General features: G+C 35.7%; 1 protein-coding gene across 6 annotated transcripts in view; it reads right to left on the bottom strand.

The window, feature by feature from the left end:
* CDH17 (cadherin 17) overlaps positions 1-14575 on the bottom strand; it is a 130023-nt gene that overhangs the window by 49228 nt on the left and 66220 nt on the right. For 5 of the 6 annotated variants that reach the window (XM_057532487.1, XM_057532485.1, XM_057532488.1 and 2 more), the window contains 4 exons: positions 5044-5178; positions 3959-4097; positions 1858-2016; positions 1551-1750 (listed from right to left, as the gene is read on the bottom strand). In XM_057532487.1, the coding sequence (XP_057388470.1) occupies positions 1551-1750; positions 1858-2016; positions 3959-4097; positions 5044-5178 (633 nt within the window). Of the gene's footprint in view, positions 1-1550; positions 1751-1857; positions 2017-3958; positions 4098-5043; positions 5179-14575 lie in introns of those variants that run through there. The other variant, XM_057532489.1, reaches the window with a different exon arrangement.

The following is a 14575-nucleotide window of genomic DNA, read 5'->3' as shown; positions in this document are numbered from 1 at the left end:
TTTATATGTTATCTCATTAAATCCTCAAACAGCCCCATGAGGTAGAGACTATTGTTATCCCCACCTTATAAATGGGGAAACTAGGGCACAAAAATTTAAGTGACTTGCCTATAGTCTTACAGCCATTTGAAATTTCCACACTAAACTATTCTCTTAAACCAGGCTGGGAAGGGTATCCCTTTCTAGTTATTTAAGCACACCCTCTGTCCAAGCCAAAGACCATGTTCTTAGTTGTAAGCGAGCTCCTTTTATGCCCTAAAAATTCAGCCTAAGTTCTTCTCTCTTGAGCTGTCCCCCTCTACTCTTCTTCAGTTTCAAGACACACAAAGTACCTTCCCCAGGCCTAGGTACTGGGTGTGGCTCTTTAGATTTTCTTTTCTTTGACAGCCCTAAGAGAGAACAAGTGTATGTGTTCTTTTTAGCATTTACAAATCCTTATGAAGGTAACCTAAACAATAAACAGGAAGACTTTAGTAAAGGAACCCAATGTGAAATTCTCATGGTAAAGAGTCCTGACATACTTTCTTAGCTGGTAAAGCAGAATATTTCTTGCTTTCATTCTTTTTTTTTTTCCTCTGAAGGTGAAATTCATTAATTCAACGTTTAATAAATAAAAATCCTTTTAAGTTAGACAATAGATATGGTGGGATAGGCGATTCCAGTACCCCTTAACAACAACAGTGTCATCTAAAAAAAATTAGGGCTACTACAGACTACAACTCCTTCATAACATTAATAACTTTTATTCACTTCCACAGATACTAATTAATATCCACAACAACCCAAAGATCTGTTATTATCCCCATTTTATTGGTAAGAAGTTGGGGCTCATAACAGTTTATCTGTTTCCAAATCCAGTGCTCTCCCATTAACTCACAGCTTTTGTGTCAAGAAACTTCCTGATCTTCCAGAAAAGATCAGATCTGGGTGAACACCAGAGTGGATTTCCAGGAGCTAAAGAAAGAGGAGGGGGCTCAGGATGAACACCAGCCATAGAGGTGGGACCAGGGGAGGGTTTGAATGGAGGGGAGAGGTACCCACAGGAGATGGAGTTGGCAGGGGTGGGCTCCAAGGGTAAAGGTTGTCTACTCAGCTTTTACACTTGACCAGTCTTATCTCTGTTCCTCAGCCTGTGATGGGTTGAGTCTTTCACATAGAGATTTTTCCCAAAAGAATAAAAAACAGCTTTTCAAAAATAATTTGCAGCCCCAAATTTGAATCATGTACATGTACCATATACAACCCACTCTAGGGCAGCCATATCCTACACTATTGACAGGGAACAACAGTATTATCTACTTGGAAGGTGAAGGTGAGTGAAATTCTCTTTTAAAACTCATATATATATATATATATATCTGAATCCAAGTTGTAAAGTCCAGAGTTTACCCATGATGGCAAACTCCAGAGACTTGGGGCCAGAGACCTTGTCTATTTAGTTTGCTTCATAATGATGCTATGCAAAAATGTCAGTGAAGACCATGATGGTGGGCCCCTACAATGTGAGTGCTGATTGACTGGGTAGGCTCTAGGCATTCCTTGGGCACTACCTGAGTGATTTTAATGGGGTAAGGATTAGTTGAGTTTTCTTCAATCTCCACTGGTTCTGGTGCTTTCCAAATATTCTCCTTCACCATAATATCCACAGATGTGCTGTCACTAAAGGAATGATCATTCTGGCCTCCCATGTCCTGCACTGAGACCACCAGCTTGTAGGAAGGATTCTTCAAAGGATCCAGTTCCTGGGATCCTATGGGAAGTAGGAGAGAAAAGAAAAGGAAATGTCTCTGAAGGTGATACAGATCTAGGTCCTTTTTACTGACTCATGGAGTCATATGAGGGCATCACTTAACTTACCTTCTCGAGTAAGTGAAATTGCCCCCGTTTTGTTGTTGATCTGAAAGTACATGACATTGTTGACCTTGGGAAGCTGCATGATAATTTGATAAATAAGCTGGCCATTGGGTGTGGCTGGATCATCCAAGTCTGTAGCATTGACATACATAAAGGGCTTTCCTGTTTAACAAAATGTACCCAGAAAAAAAAGATATTAATTGAAACCCAAACCAACCATAGACACATTTGCCTTCTAAGAGGCAGAAATAGAATGGAGGAAGGTGCCATAATTCATATCAGTGGTGGAATAATTCTTTATTCTGCCCCTTTCCTCTAGGATGAGGTTTCTTAAAGTATGGTCCAGGGACCTCTAGAGGTCTTTGAGACTGTTTTTAGGGTCATACATGTGTAAAAGACCCATTCAAATCAAAACATAATTTGATGGATTTTAGCATAAAGGAATATCCCCAAAAAGGCATTAATATGGTTTCAGATTATACATTGCAACTAGCATTTAAGAAACCACCACTTGTTGAGTTTTGGTCTAGTATCAAAGAATATCCACAATTATGTGAAGCGTTATTACACTATTAACACTGTGTAAGGAGAGTTTTTCTTTAAATATTTCAACCAAAACAGCATACAGCAACAAAATGAATGCAGAAACAGAAATGAGAATCCAACTGTTCTCAATTAATCCAGACATTAAAGAGATGTGCAAAGATTAAAACAATGCCATTCTTCTTAACATTCCTTTTGTCTTTGAAAATAGTTATTTTTATTAAAATATGCTTATTACTTTAAATCAATTACTAAATAAATATTTTTAAATTTCTCAGTTTTAATTTCAAATACGATAAATATTGATAGATATAGCCAGTGATGTATTGGAGTCAACTCATGAGACCTAGTTGAATTTTCAGAAATTTTGTGAGCCAATTATTAACACCAGTGGTAGCTTAAAATAGGTTATGGTGAGAGTACTTATACCACAGAAATTGACAAATTCTACAAATCAGGGTTTTTTCTCCCCAGAGAGACAGCTGTTAAAATTTACCAGCACACCACTGGATATAACCAAAAGTTTCTTGGAGTCCACAATAGTTTTTATGAGAATACAAGGGCCATGAGACCAAAAAGTTTGAGAATCACTGAATTAGAAAACCCTATTGGTAAAGAATAAGACCTGGAAGATTATTACTTGGCAGAGTTTAGTGGTGAGCCTTTGGTATGCAACCTCAGGGGCAGAGACACGTGAAATTGCTCCACATAATAAAGTGGAAGGAATATTCTTCCTGCGTTATTGGAAGTGGGCATTGAAGAGTGAGAGCGATTAAGTGACACAGAGGGAAGCTTGACAGTGAGTTGATGGAAATGGCCAAAAGTCTTTCTGAGAACTCACACTCTAATATTCATGTTTATTTTGTGCACTGTTATGACATGATGCTCCTTCATTCCTCTAAATCTTCAGTAAAGCCTGCCACACACACCTATGCTTTGATGAGGGGCTTTTGTAGAAATGAAAAGTAAAAGAGTGAAGGGATGAGCCATAGCTAGGATCTGAAGACAGAGAAGAATAAGAACTGGAAGCCAGCAGTGACCATGAGAGTGTGGATTTCTGGGAGGATGTGGGAGAGTAAGCTTACCTTTCCAGAGTGTTCTAGAGTGTTCTAAAGCTGTAAGGTGTTCTAAATTCTCACCCTAAAATGGTGATTCTTAACTAGGGGTGATTTTGCCCCCCAGGGGACATTTGGCGATGTCTGAAGACGTCTTTGCTGTCACAATTTAGAAGGGAAGTGTTGCTCCTGGCATCTGGTGCATTGATAGATGTCAGGGATGCTGCCTAACATCCTATAATGCACAGAACAGCCCCTAACAAAAAAAGAATTATCAGGCCCAAGATGTCAATAGTGCCAACGTGGAGAAGTTGTGTCCTAGAGCAATGGGGGTAATAAAACAACTCCCAGAGGATTGCTGTGAAGTTTAAATAAGATAAATAAAATTTAAATAAGATGGTAAGTACTTAATGAATGATAGTTACACATGTTAGCCACACAAATCTGCCCCTCTGCCTGTTACACTTCCATCTTTCCACAGATATCTCCAGGCTCCTGCCTATTACCTGGGCGAGAATTCTGCCTTACTGAGCCTTCATACTTTGGCTGGAGAAACACAGGTCGATTGTCGTTGATGTCCTTCACTTCTATGGTGATGGGGACTGGGCCCTCCACTGTATTGCCATCAGCATCCAGGGCTGAGACCTGATGTTGACAGGAAAAGGAAACCTCCTTGGTGAGCCTGGACCTCGTATCACACAGTCAAAAGTCACTTGAAGGAAGTTAGAGCCAAAATAACCAATAACCTGGTCACTACAGGGGAGAAAGACACCCATAAGAGCCCAAATTGGGAGCTGCTAAAATAGAGGCCCTATCAGTTAAACCGATCTAAGCATGACTGTGTTTTTCCAGCAGTGGGGTTGGCTGGACACTGGACATGCTTTTTTTCTAAATAGCTGGAATCAGTAAAATAAGAACACTTTGACCCTTGAGGGTATGAAAATATGTCCTGTTACAGAGGCATTTTAGCTGTGATCTGCACAGCCAGTAGTAAAACTTAAACAGAAAGCTTTTGGCTTGCTCTTTCCCCACAATTAGCTCTCTATCATTCAGATAGAGATACAAACCATGAAAACTAAGGGGGAAAGAGAGAGAGAAGGGTCTCTCTAGGCAGCCTCTGACTTTGGTCATTGATTACTTCTGCTTCTTGCAAGGCCCAAAGGAGCTCCATCTAGTACCAGTGCTGCCTTTTTGTGGGTCCAGAGCCCACCCAACAGCCATAGGCAGACACCAGTGAAATATCAGAGAAGTACTGGCTAGTTTTGATCCAGGTGCCATCATTTTGATCCAGGTGCCATCCAGGTTTCCACTCATTTTGATGAGTAATGCCATCTAAGAGCCTTAGCAATATAAATTGGGTTACTCTGGTCAAAAAGCCTAAAAAAGAGGATACCTTTGCCACACGCCTCTCTAGTTGTTAAAAAATAAAATTAAATTAAAAAAAGACAAATGAGATTTGCAAAGCATGTCATTAGTGTCAGGAGAGCTGAAACAGGATTCTGTGCTAGGGAAGAAGGTGCCAGTGATACTTCCAGGACAAAGAGTGCTCAGAGAGATTAGAGTTAGTGTTCTTTGTCTGGTCTCAGTTCACCTGGAGTTTGTGAACAGCTCTTGTTTCCCTGTCCAGGGCTTTGTTGTGATACAGAAGTCCATCTGGTTGTATCTGAAATATGTCATCTGTCTCCCCAGTTAGTTTGAAAGTCACAGCAAGAGGACTGGCCTTAAACTGGGAAAAAGCAAACATTAGATTAGGTTGTAAGGAAAAACAATGTTGTAGAATTTGTAGGAAGTCACCAATTTCAGGTAACGTTTTCATTTGTACAATCACTAAAATAAGAAATTCTAAGCTTTTAAAGTGATACATTCTAAAAGTCTGCTTGAACGTTAGCTATGTACATTCAAAATACATTTTCCTCAAGAAACAATGTGTGAAATAATTCAGTACATTGACGAAAGCCAAATAGATGCTTTAAATTGTAGCTAAAGTTAGATGAGATTTTTCCGGGAATATCGGAAAGCTATAATACTACTAGCTTTTAAGTAACATTAAAAAGGGTAGCTTCATTGCTAGGATAAAAAAGATGTCATTTAGTACTTCTAAAAATTGTAACAAAGATTAAAAGACATTTTAATATTAAGGAAAACAACTTAAAATTGGCTTTAATTGATAAAGTTCTATATGACAATCTCACTTAATTTTTCAGAAGTAAAGAAAATCCCAATGATTATTCATGGGATAGCTATAATACTTTTAAGACCACAAGAATAGAAAATTTACATAAAATAAAGCAGATGTAAAAGTTGTTCAACCTCATTAATAATTTTTAATATATTTTTATATATTTAAAAAATAAACACTAATAGTCAATGTTGTAAAGGATGTAAATAAGCACACATATTATTGATGAAAATATAAATTAGCATAATCCTTTTGGAAATAACTTGAGGCATAAAATGTTTGTAACCTTTGATAGCAAATATTACTAAACAGAATTTATTGTAAGGAAATATTTTTTAAACAATAAACTGCATGCTTGTAGTATAGTAGCCTACAATACTGGTAAAGTTGAAAACTCCTAAATGGTCAAAAAAAGAAAGGTATACAATTATATAACACATAGACTTAATGAATTTTAAGCATTAAAATGTTCATTCTATAAATTATGAATCAGCAAAAGAACAATGATATGGTGTAAAGTAACAAAAGGAGAACATGAGTAAATCTAGACTATGATTGTAACAGTACCAAGTGTATTCATGTCAGATGGCAAGAAATGGAATTAAAAAAAAAAAACAGCTGATGTGTTACCTGGGTAGAACTGTGGGTGAAGAGCTTTTTATGAGTGTTTGCTTGTTGATATTATGTTGTTTATATAATAAATGAAAGTGTTACTATTTTGCATTTTAATTAAAAAGCCTGGAAATCAATGGAAAGGTGGAGTAAGGATCTACAAAAACTCCCTCTCCATAAAAGTAATGAGAAACTGGCAAAAATTATAAATATCGACTTTTTCAGAACCTTGGAAATAAACCAAATGCTTGCAAAATCCAAGGACTGTTTATTTAAGAAAATTACTATCAGTTAGAACCAAGCTTTGTAGTCGCTTTGACTTGCCCTAATGGCATCATCCTTTCTCAGGATATGCAGTGGCCTTGAAAACGAACAGCCTCACAACCACGGTACTATGTAGGGGGTAGAAGGAGTTTGAAGTTTGGAGTTTCCCAGAAGTCCTGTCCCCAAAGAACTGATATTATCTAACCTATCTGGAAGCTCCCTGGAAACACCTACTCATGCAGCTTGTCTTTATTTGACCCAACTCAGAGCGCACTCACTGCAAACAATTTTCCTCCTGGGAAATTTGTTGAAAATAATCATCAGCAGTTGCTTAACACTGCAGCTACCTGAGACAGTGATAACAGTTGATGCAAATAAGACTCTAACTGAAACATTTAAAAGGTAAAACTTGAGAATAAGATGTTCCTTGCAGGGGCTGGGGGAGCATCAAAAATCTCCAATAGATTTCTGGGAGTCTAAAAGGCCACATTCATAAGTAGAGCTGTACACATGCCCAGGAAAAACCTTAGAAGGCCCTAATCTCTCACCTCTGACTGACCTTGAGGCTCTGTGCAAGCAGGAAGTAAAGGCTAAGGCAGAGTTGTAAACCGTTTGCCACATCTTTGAAGATGTACCCAACAAGTACTCAAAGCCTATTGGCAAAGGTTGGAAGACTTATTGATTCTAGGCTTGTAAGGAAATCTTAATTCAATCATTAGCTGAACACTAAGCTAACCAAACAGACTTCAGTGGCTACATATGGCAAAGAATACAGACTTTACAGAATTAATTCAGGAAAGTCATTAAACAAACAAACAGCAACAACAACAAATCCTGGGAAGAAAATGGGATATGATTTCTGGCGTTGCCACATCATATTATTTATAAAGTCCAGTTTTCAACAAATGATTGTGAGACATGCAAATAAAAGAAAAGTAAGGCCCATATATAGGAAAAATAGCAGTCAACAGAAACTCTCCCCAAGGAAGTCTAGATGTTAGACTTACTAAATAGGATTTTAAATTAACTATTTTAAACAGGTTCAAAAACAAAAGGAAACTTTCTCTAAAGAACTAAAGTATTATAACAATGTCTTACCAAATAGACAATATAAATAAAGACATGGACATTATTTTTTTAAAAAACAAATAAGAATTCTAGAGTTGACAAGCATAATAACTGAAATGAAAAATTCATTAGAAAAGGCCCAACAGTAAGTCTCAGCTAGTGGAGAAGAATTTGTGAATTTGATAATAGATCAAGTGAGGTTATCCATCCTGACAGAAAGAAAGAAGAAATATTAACAGAACCCTAGAGACAAATGGAACATCATCAAGCAAACATGCATAATGAGAGTCATAGAAGAAAAGGGAAGAGCGAAAGGGGCAGAAAGATTATTTGAAGAAAGACTAATCAAAAACTTCCCAAATTTGAGAAAAACATTAATCTATGCTTCCAAGAAGTTCACTGAACTCGAAATACAATAAACTCAAAGAGACTCAAACTTAGACTCATCATAATAAAACACAAAACAAACAAACAGGGACTTTTCTGGTGGTGCAGTGGTTAAGAATCCACCTGCTAATGCAGGGGACATGGGTTCGATCCTTGGTCCAGGAAGATCCCATGTGCCATGGAGCAACTAAGCCCATGTGCCACAACTACTGAGCCTGTGCTCTAGAGCCTGCGAGCCACAACTACTAAGCTGCATGACACAATTACTGAAGCCTGTGCACCTAGAGCCCATGCTCCACAACAAGAGAAACCACTGCAATGAGAAGCCTGCACACTGCAACGAAGAGTAGCCCCCACTCGCCACAACCAGAGGAAGCCCTCGTGCAGCAACAGAGAACAAATGCAACCAAAAATAAATAAATAAATAAATAATTTATTTTAAAAAAAAAAAACAAAAAGAGAATTTGGAAGTGCAGAGACTCATCACATACAAAGGATCCTCAGTAAACTGAACAGCTGATTTCTCATGGAGACCAGAAGACAGTGAAATGACATATTCAAAGTGCTGAAAGAAAAAGACTGCCAACTAAGAATTGTATATGCAACAAAACTATCCTTCAAAATGAGGGTGAAATTAAACTATACTACTATTAGAACAAACAAACTTTAAGATAAAAATTATTACTAGAGAAAAAAAGGATATTCTATACTGATACAAGTGTCAATCCATCAAGATTCTATAACAATTATAAACATATATGCACCTACCAACAGACCCCAAAATACATGAAGCAAAAACTGACAGAATTGAAGATAAAATATACAATTCAACAATAATAGTTGGTGACTCAAAAACTTCACTCTCAATAATGAATATAACAAACAGACAGAAGATCAACAAGAAAATAGAAGACTTGAACAACACTATAAACCAACTAGAAGCTAACAGACATCTATGGAACACGCCACCCAACAAAATCCTAACACACATTCTTCTTAAATATACATTAAACATTCTCCAGGCAAGATCATATGATAGATCACAAAACAAGTCTCAGTAAATTTAAAGCATTGAAATCATACAAAATATGTTCTCTAACCACAATGGAGAAACTAAAACCAAATAGCAGGAAATGTGGGAAAACCACAAATATATGGAAATAACAATACACTCTAATAACCAATAGGTCAAAAAGGAAATTAAAAGGGAAATTAGAATATACTTTTAGATGAATGAAAATGAAAACACAGCATACCAAACTCTATGGGATACAGATTGAGCAGTACATGGAGGCAAATCTATAGCTGTAAATGCCTATAAAAGAAGAAAATCTCAAATCAATAATCTTCTACCTTAAGAGGCTAGAAGAAGATGAATATACTAACCTAAAGCAAGCAGAAGGAAATAAAAATTAGAGTGGAAATTAATAAAATGGAGAATACAAAAGCAAAGGAGAAAATCAGAAAAACCAAAAGTTGGTCTTTTGAAAAGACCAGCAAAATGGACAAATCTTCAACTGCACTTACCAAGAAAAAAATAGACACAAGAGGGACTTCCCTGGTGGTCCAGTGGGTAAGACTCCCTGCTTCCAATGCAGAGGGCCTGGATTTGATCCCTGGTCAGGGAACTAGATCTCGCATGCATGCCACTACTAAGAAGTCCACATGCCACAACTAAGAAGTCCACACACCGCAACTAAAAAAAAAAGATCCCGTGTGCCAAAACTAAGACTGAGCACAGCCAAAATAAATAAATAAACAAATAAATATTTTTTTAAAAAACACAAGAATCAAACAACTAAAATCAGGAATGTAAGAGGGGACAGTACTACCAAATTTACAGAGATAAAAAGGATGAAATAGAATACTATAAGCAATTGTTTTCCCACAAATCAGACAACCTAAGTGAAATGGATGAATTTTTAGATAAAAACTACCAAAATTGACCAAACAATAAGTAGAAAGTCTGAATAGAACTATAACAAGTAAAGAGCTTGAGTTAGTAATCAAAAAAATTCCCACAAAGGAAAGTCCAGGACCAGGTAACTTCACTGGTGAATTCTACCTAACAAGTATGGGAGAATTAACATCAAACCTTCACAAATGCTTCCAAAAAGTAGAAGAGTATGGAATACTTCCCAACTTATTCTATGAGGCCAGTGTCATCCTTATATGCAAAACAGAAAAAAAAAATAACACAATAAAACTACAGAGCAATATCTCATAAATATAGACGCAAAAGTTTTCAACAGAATACTAGCAAACTGAATCCTGCAACATATAAAAAGAATTACATATCATGACCAAGTGGAATTTATCTCAGAATACAAGGCTGGTTCAACATATGAAAATCAATTAATTTAATACCCCATATTAATAGAATAAAGGACAAAACCAGATGAGTATCTCTATAGAGGCAGAAAATCATTTGACAAAATCCAGCATCCTTTCATGATAAAAAAATACACAACAAAGTAGGAATAGATAATTACCTTAAATGTAAATGGATTAAATGCTCCTACCAAAAGACACAGACTGGCTGAATAGGTACAAAAACATGACCTGTATATATGCTGTCTACAAGAAACCCACTTCAGACCTAGGGACACATACAGACTGAAAGTGAGGGGATGGAAAAAGATATTCCATGCAAATGGAAATCAAAAGAAAGCTGGAGTAGCAATTCTCATATCAGACAAAATCAACTTTAAAATAAAGACTATTACAAGAGACAAAGAAGGACACTACATAATGATCAAGGGATCAATCCAAGAAGTAGATATAACAATTGTAAATATTTATGTACCCAACATAGGAGCACCTCAATACATAAGGCAAATACTAACAGCCATAAAAGGGGAAATCTACAGTAACACAATCATAGTAGGGGATTTTAACACCCCACTTTCACCAATGGACAGATCATCCAAGATGAAAATAAATAAGGAAACACAAGCTTTAAATGATACATTAAACAAGATGGACTTAATTGATATTTATAGGACATTCCACCCAAAAACAACAGAATACACATTTTTCTCAAGTGCTCATGGAACATTCTCCAGGATAGATCACATCTTGGGTCACAAATCAAGCCTTGGTAAATTTAAGAAAATTGAAATCATATCAAGTATCTTTTCTGACCACAACACTATGAGACTAGATATCAATTACAGGAAAAGATCTGTAAAAAATACAAACACATGGAGGCTAAATGATACACTACTTAATAACGAAGTGATCACTGAAGAAATCAAAGAGGAAATAAAAAAATACCTAGAAACAAATGACAATGGAGACACGATGACCCAAAACCTATGGGATGCAGCAAAAGCAATTCTAAGAGGGAAGTTTATAGCAATACAATCCTACCTTAAGAAACAGGAAACATCTCAAACAAACAACCTAACCTTGCACTTAAGCAATTAGAGAAAGAAGAACAAAAAAACCCCAAAGTTAGCAGAAGGAAAGAAATCATAAAGATCACATCAGAAATAAATGAAAAAGAAATGAAGGAAACGATAGCAAATATCAATAAAACTAAAAGCTGGTTCTTTGAGAAGATAAACAAAATTGATAAACCATTAGCCAGACTCATCAAGAAAAAAAGGGAGAAGACTCAAATCAATAGAATTAGAAATGAAAAGGGGAAGTAACAACTGACACTGCAGAAATACAAAGGATCATGAGAGATTACTACAAGCAACTCTATGCCAATAAAATGGACAACCTGGAAGAAATGGACAAATTCTTAGAAATGCACAACCTGCCGAGACTGAACCAGGAAAAAATAGAAAATATGAACAGACCAATCACAAGCACTGAAATTGAAACTGTGATTAAAAATCTTCCAACAAACAAAAACCCAGGACCAGATGGCTTCACAGGTGAATTCTGTCAAACATTTAGAGAAGAGCTAACACCTATCCTTCTCAAACTCTTCCAAAATATTGCAGAGGGAGGAACACTCCCAAACTCATTCTACGAGGCCACCATCACCGTGATACCAAAACCAGATAAATATGTTACAAAGAAAGAAAACTACAGGCCAATATCATTGATGAACATAGATGCAAAAATCCTCAACAAAATACTAGCAAACAGAATCCAACAGCACATTAAAAGGATCATACACCATGATCAAGTGGGGTTTATTCCAGGAATGCAAGGATTCTTCAATACATGCAAATCAATCAATGTGATACACCATATTAACAAATTGAAGGAGAAAAACCATATGATCATCTCAATAGATGCAGAGAAAGCTTTTGACACAATTCAACACCCATTTATGATAAAAGCCCTGCAGAAAGTAGGCATAGAGGGAACTTTCCTCAACATAATAAAGGCTATATATGACAAACCCACAGCCAACATCGTCCTCAATGGTGAAAAACTGCAACCATTTCCACTAAGATCAGGAACAAGACAAAGTTGCCCACTCTCACCACTATTATTCAACATAGTTTTGGAAGTTTTAGCCACAGCAATCAGAGAAGAAAAAGAAATAAAAGGAATCCAAATCAGAAAAGAAGAAGTAAAGCTGTCACTGTTTGCAGATGACATGATACTATACATAGAGAATCCTAAAGATGCTACCAGAAAACTACTAGAGCTAATCAATGAATTTGGTAAAGTAGCAGGATACAAAATTAATACACAGAAATCTCTTGCATTCCTCTACACTAATGATGAAAAATCTGAAAGTGAAATTAAGAAAACACTCCCATTTACCATTGCAACAAAAAGAATAAAATATCTAGGAATAAACCTACCTAAGGAGACAAAAGACCTGTATGCAGAAAATTATAAGACACTGATGAAAGAAATTAAAGATGATACCAATAGATGGAGAGATATACCATGTTCTTGGATTGGAAGAATCAACATTGTGAAAATGACTCTATTACCAAAAGCAATCTACAGATTCAATGCAATCCCTATCAAACTACCACTGGCAAAGGGAGGGAGGGAGATGCAAAAGGGAAGAGATATGGGAACATATGTATATGTATAACTGATTCACTTTGTTATAAAGCAGAAACTTACACACCATTGTAAAGCAATTATACTCCAATAAAGATGTTTAAAAAAATAAAAATAAATTTAAAAAAAAAAGAAAGTAGGAATAGAAGGTAAATTCCTCAACCTGATAAAGGGCATCTAAGAAAAACCCACAGCTAATATTATACATAATGGTGAAAGACTGAAAGTTTTCCCTATATGACCAGGAACAAGATAATGATGCCCAATTTTGTCACTTCTATATAACTCTGTACTTGAAATCCCAGGCAAGAGAAAGAAATAAAAGTCATCCAGATTGGAAAGAAATGAGTAAAAGTATCTCTATTCACAGATGACGTGATCTTACATATGGAAAATCCTAAGGAATCTAAAAAAGTTTTACAGCAAATAAACAAGTCCAGTAAGGTTGCAAGATAAAAGATCAATATACAAAAAAAATCAACTGTATTTCTATACACTAGCAAAAAGAAATCTGAAAATGATGTTAAGAAAACAATTCCATTTACAACAGGATTAAAAGGAATAACATACTTCAGAATAAATTTAACCAAAGAAATACAAGATTTGTAAACTGAAAACTACGAAACATTGTTGAAAGAAATTAAAGAAGATCTAAATAAGTGGAAAAACATCCCATGCTCAAAACTTGAAAAACTTAATATTGTTAAGATAGTACTATTCTCCAAGTTGAGATACTAATTCAACACAATCCCTATCAAAATTACTTTTGTGTTGTTTGTAGAATTGACACGATGATTCTAAAATTTATATTAAAATGTATAAGGCCCAGAATAACCAAAACAATCTTGAAAAAGAAGAACAAAGTTGGGAGACTTAACACTGCCCGATTTCAAAATTTACTACAAAGCTACAGTATTCTAGAGAGTGTGGAACTGGCATAAGGACAGACATATAGATCAATGGATTCAAAATCAGGAGTACAGAAATAAACTTTTGTATTTATGGTCAAATTAATTTCTGACAAAGGTGCTAAGATAATTCAATGGGGAAAAAATAGTGTTTTCAACAAATGGTGCTGGAACAACTGGATATCCACATGCAAAAGAATGAAGTTAGATCCCTACCTCTTGTATCATGCACAAAAATTAACTAAAAATAGACCAAAGGCCTAAATGTTAAGCGTTAAAACTCTAAAACTGAGAAGAAAACACAGGCATAAATCTTTGTGACTCTGGATGAGGCAATAGGTTTTTAGATATTATAGCAAAAGCACAAACAAAAAAGAAAATAAATTGAACTTCATCAAAATTAAAAGCTTTTGTGCTTCAAATGAACTATCAAGAAAGTGAAAAGTAACCTATAGAATGTGAGAAAATATTTGCAAATCATGTGTATGATAAGGAACTTTATGCAGAATATATAAAGAGTTCTTACAGCAATAAAAAACAAATAATTCAATTTAAAAAGAGGTAAAGGATTTGAACAGACAGTTCTCCAAAGAAGATATACAAATAGCCAATAAGCACATTAAAAGATATTAACATTAGTCATTAGGGAAATGCAAACCCAAACCACAGAGAAATATCACTTTACTCCACTAGGATAGCTATCATTACAATAAAGAAAC

This window comes from Balaenoptera acutorostrata, chromosome 17 (genome assembly GCF_949987535.1).
Source record: "Balaenoptera acutorostrata chromosome 17, mBalAcu1.1, whole genome shotgun sequence".
NCBI classification, from domain to species: domain Eukaryota; kingdom Metazoa; phylum Chordata; class Mammalia; order Artiodactyla; family Balaenopteridae; genus Balaenoptera; species Balaenoptera acutorostrata.
The sequence above is the reverse complement of the archived record's forward strand: the minus strand, read 5'-3'. Positions and strand labels throughout refer to the sequence as shown.